Source organism: Lutra lutra, chromosome 9, assembly GCF_902655055.1.
Source record: "Lutra lutra chromosome 9, mLutLut1.2, whole genome shotgun sequence".
NCBI classification, from domain to species: domain Eukaryota; kingdom Metazoa; phylum Chordata; class Mammalia; order Carnivora; family Mustelidae; genus Lutra; species Lutra lutra.
Window position 1 is genome coordinate 650,960 of NC_062286.1, and position 11,884 is coordinate 662,843.

Genomic DNA, 11,884 nt, shown 5'->3' on the forward strand with positions numbered 1-11,884 from the left:
TTTCCCAAATCGAGGCTCACCTAGCGCCTGCTCAAGTCACGACCCGGCACGGGCAAGGAAACCCTAGGCCATGTGGCCACGGGCTGTGTGCACCTGCCTGACCCACTCCTCCCGGGGCGGCCTCCACACGCGTCCACACGCTCACAAGCCACTCCGTCCCACCCGACACGCCGGGACACGCCATCTTCCCTGTACTCAGGGCTGTCTTCTCCGGGGTCCTGTCGCTGCTCCTACTCCTTCCTCCCTGTTTCCTGCCCACCCACCCCCTTCCCTGCGTCCTGCGTCTCAGCTACCTCTAAGCCACAGATGCTCCATGCCTGTGTCCCCTCCCCACTACATCCCCTCCTGGAGGTGTCCCCTCCTGGCAGTGTCCCCTAACGGCAGTCCTCCTTGCGGGCAGCAGTGGGAGGAGGTTGGCTCTTCAGATCTGTGTCGCCCTGAGGGGACTGCCAGGCCCCGCTCCGGATACCTGGCACACCCCCAGGTAACAGCCCGACACCCTTTGAGGGCTCTTAGCCTCAGCACATCAAGGGGCTGTGAACCCCCACAAAGCAGTGACTGTCGTGGCCCTAGTTTTCTACACGAATGACCGAGTGTCCAGCTGAGCCCCCTGCCCAGGTGGCCCATCCCTGCCAGCCCCGCTGGGAGATGGGAAGATGGGAGGGGGAAGCCTGCCCTGCCCCGGAATGTGGAGCGCAGTTAGTGATAGAGACCCGGTCAGGGCGGGCAGCTCTTCCTGATGCGCCAGGAGGGAGGATGTGGTGGAGGAAACGGGAACGTCTGTGACACGGGTCCCACTGCTTGTGACCTGCCCACAGTGTTGCTTCGCACAGGAGCTGGGGCCCAGATCTTACAGCTGTCAGTACGACAGTCACAGCGATTCAACTGCTACCAGAGGCCCCCTGGGGAAAGCCCACTGGTCCCCTCACCACGAGGAGCCCACGTCCCCCTCAGAGCCCGCAAACATCGTGGAGCGTGTGCTCCCGGGCCTGGGACATGAGGCATCCCGGGCTCAGACTCCGCGGGATTTCTGGAGGAAAGATGGGAACGGAGAGAGCCCTGAAGGCCCGTCTTCCTCCGCAGGTGCTCCGACACCCACTGGCATCAGGGCCAGACCTCGGCCAGCGGCTTCAAGTCCCTGCGCTGTCTGATCTAGGAGCTGGTCTTTCGTGTCGTGGTGCCCGAGTGCTTAGTGTTGCCTCATAAGCTCCTGATGAACAACCAGGGAGCCAGAAGGGACAGTCCCGGATCGTGAGGGTCCTGGGATAATTAAGTATCGATGGGCCACGACCCCAGGGACCCTGAGCTGGGCCTTATATGCTCCCCTCTTGTCACTTGAAGAGAGAATCTTCACTCTCGTGCAGTCAGATTGTTTGGGGTATTGGTAACTTTGCCGGCACAGTTCTGGGGGACACGCTGTCAGGATTGGTGACAGTTTTGTTGTGATCGAAGCACTTGGACTGAGTGTGCAGGGGTCCGTCCGCTCCCTTCCCAGGCCCCTGTGTCACTGTCCCAGCTCGTTTCCCTTCCTCCTTGGCTGTTCCCAGGAGGATGACCCTGCAAACTGGCAGCCTCCTGGGGATAATCAGCCTCACGCGACTTTAGCCCTGGACGTCCCCCCCAGGGTCACTTTGTGGGGCCCCTTCATTTCGCAGCAGAGCAGCTGAGTCCACGTACGAGCTGGGAACTGCTCTGCGTCCCGAGGAGGGCTGGCAACGCAGTCCCCGTAGCTCTTTGCCCATCCACCTGCCCGTCCACCTGGAACCATCCGCCCCAGCATCTCCACCAAAGCTGGACTCCCGATGGTACGGGAGCTGTTTGGGGCCATCAGACTGGATCACGCGGTGGGAGCCAGACCCCCCTCGCTGGGCATGCCCATCGCGTGAGCCTCACCCCGTGAGCGCCCCCGCGGGAGCCCAGGGCTGTGGGTGGGGCACGACCCCTGCTTAGACCTCTCTCCTTTAGGACAAATGCCAGCAGCAGGTCCCGGGGAATGTCCTGTTTTCCTTGGCTGACAGCACCGCCTGCTGGGCACAGCGGGAAACACAACCCATCCCCCTGGCTTTTCTGGGACCCCGCGGGGCGCCCTCCCAGCCTGCTGCGGGCTGCGGTCTGCGTGCTGGCAGCGCCCAGTGCAAGGCAGCCGCTTCCGGGACCTGCTTGTTAGGGGGTTAAGTGCCTGGGGAGGGACGGACTGTAGCAACCCTCACCCTGGAGGCGATCCCGGGGACAATGACAAAAACTGTCAGAAAGAGAAATAAAGGACTTACCAAAACACCGTGGTAAAGTGTTCGTTCACAACAAAGTACATCTGCCCCTTCTTATTTGAAGTTCACCTTGTAGTGGCTTCTGGCCAAGGCAGCGTGCCCTGAGCGGTGGGGTCCAGCCGCCCTGAGGACAGCGTCTGCCCGGGGCCTGGCTGGCCCCACGGAGACCACGTACTGTGTGGCGTGAAGCACGAATCAGATCCGATGTTACCTACCCAGCAGAGCAAATGTGTACGACTCGGTGTTGACACCCATTTCTCTACAAAATGTGATTCTGGGAAAGTTTTCCTTTTATTAATGTGCATATTTTATAAATTAGAGGAACGAAATCATGTCCTATTGCAGACCTATTTCCCAAGGTCCGGGCAGATAAAGGGTTAGGTTTCCACTGTCGACACCTTTGGACTTTTGTTGTGGCTGCTTTTGGTGCAAAAGCAAAAGAGAATGAGCCCATGCGGCCGCCCTCCCGCAGCCGGGGAGCAGAGCTGTGGGGCTGGAAGTTCTTGGGATCTGGAAACCAAAAAACCAGGACAGGCAGGTGCCTCTCTCAACCTCCGCACACCCTCTTCCCCCCAGCCCCGAACTCATCTCTCTATGACAGTCGGCTGGGGCTTGGGCAGGAGCCCGCCCGCCTGGCCCTTGTGGATGCACCTGCCCCTGGCTGAGGTGCAGAGTGCGTTTCCCAGGTTCAGCAGCAAGCCTGGGTGACAGAGACCCACCCCAAGGAAGGTCCTCACCCCCACGACCCTGGAAGCCCCTAAGAAAGGAGTCACCCAGCCCACGGTCCCCGGGACGGCGCATTCCACACCAGCCAGCATGCTCCGAGCTGGGCGTCCAGGACTGAGCAGGACGTCTCGGGAAGGCCGGCTCCAGCCACCGATCGCAGTAATCAACTCTTTTTCTTTTTTTAAAGATTTTATTATTTATTTCACAGACAGAGATCACAAATAGGCAGAGAGGCAGAGAGAGAGGGGGAAACAGGCTTCCTGCTGAGCAGAGAGCCGGATGCGGGGCTCGATCCCAGGACCGTGGGATCATGACCTGAGCCAAAGGCAGAGGCTTAACCCACGGAGCCACCCAGGCGCCCCTAATGGACTGACTCTTGAGGCCGACTCAGTCCTAGACGTGCACGCCGCTCTTCCGGAGCAAAGCCTGGTTCGGACATTACCTCTGAGAGCAGCAGCTCACACGTCACAGGAGTGCGAGGGAAGCACGAGCTGATCAAACCTGTCACTGTGCAAGGTACCAAGTCCCCTCACCTCTCTGAACTGCCCGGGTCCGCCGGGACATAGGACAGATTTGTCCCTAGATGTCCCTAGTGCGGTAACAGACTGATCTTTTCTCCAGTCTCACTCAGGGCTCTAGCCGGAGGCCTGAGGCACTTAGCAGAGCTGCCCCTGGAGAGCTCAGTGTGACCGGGTGAGGGGGGCACATAGTGACCAGTGTGCGTCCTGGGCAGGACTGGACCCCAGCCCCTGAGGTCAGTGTGTGGTCTCTGGGTCGACCCCAGACGTCCAACATCGCACTGGTCACCCCACCCGACCTCCAGCGCCCAGCACCCATGGCCACACCCACCAGGGGAACAAGGCTCCAAACCTCCGGCCAAAACAACCAGACAACGTGGTCTCCGCAGAGCCTCCCAGCTCATTCCTTCCACATCTGACCAGGGACAAACTGAGGCACAGACAGTGGTTTCTGGACTCGGGGCTGGAACACGCGCCGCAGCAGCAGCACTGAGGACGCCTCTGTGGGTCGGAGTCCCTTCGGGTGGGGCCACCTGCAAGGGTGGGACCTGGCCCTGGTCCAGCGTCCCCTCCCTGGTTCAGCAGCCCGTCCTGGCAGCCAGGACAGCCCAGCCTCCACCGGAAGCCAGCGCAGGTGCCCAGTCAGAAGCTGGGGAGCCGGTCATGTGGACACAGCTGCGTGTGCTGGGGACCCGCGGGGGACGCGGCGGCCTCCCTGGGCAAACCAGGCGGGGATGGAGACTCACTGCACGCGGACCCTGACCTGACCTCCAAGCGCCCCGACCCCCATGCACCCCAACATCCACACTCCCTGACCTCCAGGTCCCCTGCCCTCCGGGCACCCCGACCTCCGCACGCCCGCTGCACCTGGAACCTCCGGGCCAAGCCGCGCGGGAGGCTCCGCGGTCTCCGCCGCTGCCCAGAGCTCGAGCTCCTGCTGCACGTGAGTCTCTACGCTGAGCAGCACGTTCGCGCCAAAAGGAACCCCCGCGCCCTCCGCGGGGCCCGGGTCAGGCGACCGGGGACCAGCGCACACCCGGCTCTGCGCCTGAGGGATCTCGGCCTCTGGGGGGCGGGGCTGGGATCGTGGGGCGGGGCGGGGCGGGGCGGGGCAGGGGAGGACACGCCCAAAGGAGGGGCGGGGTGGGAGGGGCTTGGAAGCCACGCCCGGAGGGGGCGGGGTGGGGACAGGGCAGGGGAGGGTAGGCCACGCCCCAAGGAAGGGGAGGGGAGGGGAGGGGAGGGGAGGGGGATTCCCAGTCCCCAGCAGCGGGCTTGTGGCCATTTTCTTTGTGCGGTTTCGGGTCCGGAGAAGACCGTGGACTGTCTGGGGCGCGGGCGTGTGTTCACTGGTTTGGCAGAACTTTTCGGTGTGGTTTGATCTGGGTTTGTGCCGGTGGCCCCCAGAGCACGGCCCTGGGCGAGGCTGCGGGCAGGTGCCGGCCGGCCCCTCCGGAGGTGGTCCCCCCCGCGCGGCTGAGCTAACAAGGGAAGCGACAGCACGTGGGCAGACGGGTGTCCGTGGGCAGCGTGGTCGCGGGCCCCCCCCATGCCACGTGCTGCTGAGCCGGAGCAGGTCCCCCCACGCTCCAGGCGGGACCACAAGGTGGACGGGGCCCTGGAGTCTGAGCAGAGCCCAGCTGCAAGCCCAGATGTGAGGTCACCCACCACTGTCCTTGTGAACTGGCCTTTCCCCCTGAGAGGAGGAGAAAAGAGCGGTTGGGGCTCCACCACGAGGAGCTGCCCAGGCCAGTGAGCAGGGGTTCGCTCACCTTCACTGGGGCCCAGGACGCCGGCCAGTCCTCTACCATGTCCGCCCGGCCGTGCACGGATCCAACAGATGAGACCGAACCTGTCCAGGCAGAGCCTGCCCAGCATCCGGCTGTCCCTGTCCTGACCTCAGGATGGCCAGCATCCGGTCGTGAGTGACACGCATGTGTCCTGCTGGTGAGGACGTCCCCATCGAAGGAACGGTCACTGTTCCTCTGCCCTCCCGGGTTCTTAGGCAGGGCCCCTTGGGAACAGGCAGTAAACACGAGGACAGGGGACTTTGTCAGCACGTCTATCTCCTGCCCACCCCAGGGGACACCTGGGAAATGAGCACCTCCTGGGGGTTGAGGCTGAGGTTTGAGGCACAGGGAAGGTGGGAGGGGCAGGCAAGGCGGTCAGGACAGGCTGGGTCTGCGAGGGCCCCTGTGCCCTCACGGCCGGGCCTTGTGTGATCCGTCATCTTCCACCCGCTCGACCAGGGAGAGCCCCTGACACGGGCGAGGCACTCAGGTCTGTCTGCAGAGCTGCCACCACAGGGGCCGTGACCTGCCCGGGGCTCGCATCCTCTCCTCTCTTGACCCTCCCCATTGGGCGAGCCAGAGGGGAGCGCGTGTTGGCAGCTCCTCCAGCCACAGAGGTAGGGGGGCCGCTGCACACACCGTTGTACCGGCTGCGAGGGGGGGCTATGTTCTGGAGTCGGGGCCTCTGCCGCTGGTGGCTCTTGGAAGGGACCCTGGAAGGAAGGTGCCGAGCGCAGTGAGGGGGGCACCCCATGCTTGCTGTCTGCGCCGGGGCCTGGTCGCTGAGTGGGGCTCCCGCACCCACAGGGGCTTTAACATGAGCGGGTAGGTGGGGGCGGGGCGCCCAGCACTCACCCTGGTCCTCGTCACCCACGCTGCTCACGGCAGGAGGGTGAGGTGTGGGGTCCGCGGGCTCCCTGCTGCTGCAGAGACCCCGCTCTCAGGACGGGAGACGCACACAGAGGCAGGAGCCGCTTCCTCCCCGTTGGTACAAGAGGAGACCGAGGCACGGAAAGACACATGAATCCCAAACCCCCAGACCCTGCTCTCAACACCTCACCCTCCCTTCTGGAAGGTTCTGCAATTAACGCTGAGTCCTGCCCAGTCCGGGGAGTGCACGGGGAACCCAGAGTGGCCTTGATTTCACATGTGCTGAGACAGGAAGTCTGTGGTCCCCAAGGCTGGCCCCGCGGAGACCGCTTTGCTGTGGGAGGAAGAGCTCCCGGCACTGCCGGCAGCTGCTCTGGGCCCTCGCCACCCATCCTGGATGGCCTTTCCTGAGCTCTGGAACCATTCTCCCCGGGGCCACTCACGCCCACCAGCACGCACCACTGCTCCGAGAGGGTCCTGGTCGGGGGTGGGAGCACGTGCACACGGAGGAGGTGCAGGGGCCCCAGGACTGAGCGCCTTTCTGGTCCTGACACCAGGGGTTTTTCTCAGGACCCCTCTCTCCAGCATGTCCTCCTTTCCTTCCTTCCCAGGGGGTCCGGGACGGCCTGGAAGTGTCCCATCACACCTTCTCCCGTGTGACCTCTGCCCCGGGCTGTTTCTCTATTTCCTTCAGATGCTTTGTGTCTCCCTGAGGCATCGCAGGTCCAGTGTTTGCATGTCTCCCTTGCTGCCCAGACAGTCAGTTCTCCGGCACACGTGGTCACCCACCGGGCACTTCGGAGTCCTGTGTCCAGAGTGTGGCCGCGGTGGGCACTCAGATGTGCTCTGGCACAGGGCAGAGAGCACCTCCACCGCTTTTCAGAGCCTGCAAGGTATCCCCTCTGGGACGGGCGTGCTTGGTGCTGCTCTGGGCTTCAGAAGGAGCGTGGGGTACTGACCACAGGCTCATTCCCTCCCTCCCCGCCCCCGACCCCCACCGCTTCCCGGCTGTCAGGCATGTTGATTGCTGGCAAGCCAAAGCAGCTGGAACTGAACCCACACCCTGTCCCCAAGAGACCCCGGGTCCCACGGCTGTGGCCGTGGCTACCCCACAGCAGAGGGTGATGAAAATCCACCTGCATGCCCGGGAGTTCTTCAGGCTAGAGAGGTCAGGGGCAGGGCAGTGGGCCTGCGTCTACACCCACCTGGGCCTCCGTTGGGAGTCCCCAGGACTGAGCCCGGGGTCGCAGAGTCCTGCGTTCCCGGGTATGGGGTTCCGGCCTGCAGGGTGAGCTGGAGCTGAATTTCTAGATCTGTGAGCTGGTCGGTCAGAGTGAAATCGGAAGCCGCCACAGATCAGGACCCCATCGGAGACCCAGCTGCGAGCACTGACCAGCACCCCTCTGTGGGGCTGCCGTCTCCCAGCCTTGGACCTCGGGCAAGACGCTTTGCTTTTCTGAGTGTGGTTCGCTCGTCTGCACAATCCAGGTGCAGAGCCGCAGTGCAGGGGTGCGTGGGGCCGAGCATGGTGCCTCGAGTATTAGCAGGGGCTCGGGGCAGGTCCGTTCAGCAAGCGTCACCTAGGGGCCCCGCTGCAGCCTCTCACAGGCACCCCGCACAGACCTGCGGCAGCCAGAGCCATCCTCCGACAAGTCATGCTCAGCCCTGCTGAAGATGAAAACAGGAGCTGGAAACGCTGTTTTCTCAGAGGGCGGAGAACGCTCCCCGAGATTTCCACAGGCCTCCGGACATTGGTCTGGCAGCCTCTGGAGCTCGCCCCAGGGCTTGCCGGGAGCCAGCGGCTTTCGTCCAGAGCGGCCCCCGCTCCCCGGGACTGTGGCTACACTGCCCATGCGCCGACCCCTGGGCAGCCAGGTGGGGCCCAGGGCGCGGGGCCTGCGGCGGGGACCAGGACAGCTCCGTCCTTGGCAGAAGCGTCTCCACTGGCCCAGAACAGAGGGGAGCCCTCAGGTGAGCCACGAAGCTGGTGTCCCCCGCAGGGTCCCAGCGTGTCCGAGGCAGTCAGGATGAGGGCTTTGCAACATGAGACAGGACATCCTAAGGTCCGGCTTCGGAGAGAGCGTGCGTGTCCGTCAGCATGAGCGGGAGGCCCCGGTTCACCCGTAAAGAGATGCTGATTGTGGTGCTCTCCTCAGGTCACCTGCCCATCAGCTCTCACAGCCCTGCGGGTGACCCCGCCTCCCACCACCTGTGCCCACTGGCACCCTGTGTGGACCGAGCCGCATGTCCACGGTGACGTCCCCTGACTCAGGCATTTGGGTGTCTAATTGTTAGGGAAAAAAACTATTTTTTTGGTGAAAAACGGGTCTGTTCCTGGGGACAAGGACACCATGACCTTGGTCACCCAAAGGAAGAGGAAATCTCCATTTTCTCCGCTCAGTGTGCACAGGGGCGCCAGGGCCTGGGCGTGGCATCCTCATTGGCAGCGTGACGCCATGACTGTCCCCGCGAGGGGTGGCCACGACCCCGGGAACAACACGCTTTCCAAGCTCTCTTGGTTGCTCGCTCTTATGGGCTTCACTGACAAGACCCGGGCAAGGCTTGGTTTAATTTTGTGGACGGTGTGTGGAATTAACACCGAGAAATGAGCAACCAGTGCAGGTTCCTGGAAATCCTGAGAAAGAGAATGAGTAGAATCACAGCAGAGACACAGCCCAGACGGGCAGAAAGGCCGACGCGGGGCTAGAGCGTGAGAAAGGGAAGAGTGTGCTGGATGTGGGGACACGTGAGCCTGTCGTGTGGGAGGCAGACGTGCAGAGCCCCCCAGACGCAGGCTGGAGGGAGGGGCAGGGCAGGGGCAGGGACCGTACCCCAAACGCTTCCCTCGACACAAGTGAAGGCATCACCGGTCACAATTCTAACCCACTGGGACCCTGGGACCCAAGACAGATGTGACGTCCGTGAGCTCACCTGTCCTAGAAAAGTCCCTGAGACGAAATGCGAAGCAGCTGAGGGGACGCTAAGTTCCAGGGTGACAGAATCACAGGAAAGCCGGGGATGGGCAGAGGAAAAGCACAGGCCCCCGAGAGAGAAGCGTCCCCGAACTCCAGGGACACACAGGGGAGAGAGTCACGGTGACAGGAAATTCTACGTGGGACTTTTGCTGTTTGCCGGGAAGATGATGGACATGGCATCTCCAACTGGGCGTAGCCAACATGTGTTCCTGGGGAAATAAATCACCAGGAAAACCACTTCTGCCCCAAATCAAGGCTCAATTTTCTGATAAGTATGATTAAAACCAGTAGAAAAAGGATTAAAATAATGCAAATGTGGAGGACTGCCAAACTAGAAGACACATCGAGTCTAAGACTCTTAAACTAGGAAATAAACCAAAACTTGCAGCCAGGACAGGGGAGAAGGGTCACGGGGCCCCCGGCGTCTCCACGGGGTCCTCGCTGGGGCATACTCGGACACGCAGGCTGTAGGCTCCCGTGTGAGTGTGAAGCAGCCGCCCACAGCACGAGGGGTCACGAGGGAAACGTGCCATGGAGAGCACCGGGACCTGGGAACGGCAGACACCGCCCCCGTCCCTGGTGAGCTCCAGCTCGGGACTGTCCCTGGGTGTACCTAAGAACCTGGGACATTTCATAATAAGATAGAAATAAGGGACTTAATGGAAGAGTGAGCATCACTCACTTCGTGGTTCCAGAGTTTTCTTTTCCTTGAGACGGAAGGGGAGGGAGGAGAGGAAGACTGTGCACTGTCACCAGGTGCTGGTGGTCCCTCTGGTTGACCAAACGTGTAGACAACAAACGGCCATCAGTGCATGACAGTCAGAAGGGAGCGTGGGTCTCCCACCAGCCCACCAGGCCCTCCCCCCAGCCGGCCCCTCCCCCACAGTCAGCCTACCCCCCACCAGCCAACCCCTCCCCACCAGCCAACCCAACTGCCCACAAGTACAGAGCTCCACGGTCCATGTCACAACCTGACCTCAGAGGCGGCGGGGAAGGTGGAGGACGAATGGTCCCGGACAGAGGGGCTCCCGAAGCGGGAGGGCTCACTGCAGCCCAGACCAGCCAGAGAAGGGCCCGCGGCTCCTGGACCGCACCCAGGGTGGACATTCGCTCAAGAACCGGGTCCCCACCCCTTTCCCGGCCTGTGGAGCTTCCAGAGGGAGGAATAACATCGGCGAGTGCGTTCCTACACAAAATGCAGTTAACGGGGAGGGGACATGGGACCATGTGAAGACACCACTAGCCGTGGACTAACCCGTGTCCTCGAACTCAGCATTAGAGTCACAAACACAGTGTCAGTAGAGCCCAGGAAAACGTGCCTGTGTCCGGCTTCATGACCTCCGCATTGAGGACCCCGGGAGCCCACATGGGCATTTGGTACCATTACACAGTGCAAGGGAAATATATCTAAAAGGGTACTAAACGGCAGATAAAAACCCAAGTTTAATAGTTAGATTAAAAAATACTCAAGCAACAAGTAATTACTGAGCACCGACTGTGTGCAGGGGAGATCGGGGGCTTGCTGTCTGGAAGCCTCCATTCAGCAGAGACCCGCCATGCTGGCGGCCAGCAAGGCGCCCAGTGCCGTGGGGACTGGAAGCAGACAAACACAGCTGGCCTTCCAGACAGAAAAGACCGTAAATATGGGAAACCTAAAAGAATACTTTTTAAAAGCCATTAGGATCACTAACTGAATTTATCAAGGTTGTTGGACACCAGTGTCTGAAATTGAACTGCATTTCCATATACAGGGAGCACACGGCTAGAAAGTTAATTTTTTTTAAGAAACAACATTTGCAGTAGCACAAAATAGCAATAAAGGGAAATATGCCTGACCAAAAAATGTGTCAAACGTTTAGAAAAATCACTGAAAGGAGTCGTAAGTTAATGTAGGACGTTTCGTATTTATGAACAAGATGATTGAATGTTGTTAAACACGTCGGCGGAGCCCACCCTGAATTACAGACTCGGTGCAATAGCAGATCAAACTCCTAGCAGACCTGCTCCCTTGCAGGCAGTGACAGGCTGATGGGCGGCAGGGACCGGACCGAGAACGGCCAGGACAGTCTTCAAGAGGACACGGCCGACGGGCCCCACTCCCAGACACGAACCACAACCGTGTGGTCTCGGTGCAGGAAACCAGGTGAAGCAGCCCCTCAGGGACCGCACATGTCCAGCCCCGACTGAGACGCAGCGACCCCCTGACCAGGGGTCGGCCAGGTCAGCTGTGCACGCGTGTGGACAAGCGCCAACCTTCCCTTGGGCGTGTTCTACCTAAAACTACTTTCCAGGGGCCCCTGGGGGGCTCATTCGTTAAGCGTCTGCCTTCAGCTCAGGTCATGATCTGGGGTCCTGGGTCCTCGGATCGAGCCCCACATCGGGGGAATGAGGTTTCTGGAGGACGGCACATGAGGATACATTAATGGTCCTCAAGACTTCTCCAACAGGATGGGAAAAGCCCGTAAAGGGACGGTTGGTAAGTAGGACTCGACGGAAACCGCACAAGAGACAGGTGCCCAGAAGGAGAGGCGCGAGTGAGGGGCCGGGCCGGGGCACGTGTCCCTGAAGGAGGACTGCTGTGCGGAACAGCACGGAACCAGGAACGTCGGACAGACCCAACCGGCTACGTGAGGACAGGCCCAGGGAGAGGGCGTTCAGATGACCGGCCATGACCACGCTGGTGCGCAGGCCGCCTGAGATTCCGCGTCCCCCAACTGGGGACATCCGGGGACCTGGGG

The 11,884-nt window shown here is 61.4% G+C and overlaps 1 protein-coding gene across 1 annotated transcript in view; it reads left to right on the plus strand.

Moving 5' to 3' along the window:
* Positions 1-2,932, plus strand: part of TPO (thyroid peroxidase) — a 42,479-nt gene extending 39,547 nt beyond the window's left edge. The window contains 5 exon segments of the mRNA XM_047745187.1: positions 352-484; positions 819-1,001; positions 1,157-1,251; positions 1,656-1,805; positions 2,869-2,932. Of these exon segments, the coding sequence (XP_047601143.1) occupies positions 352-484; positions 819-1,001; positions 1,157-1,251; positions 1,656-1,805; positions 2,869-2,932 (625 nt within the window).
* Positions 2,933-11,884: the final 8,952 nt, after the last annotated feature.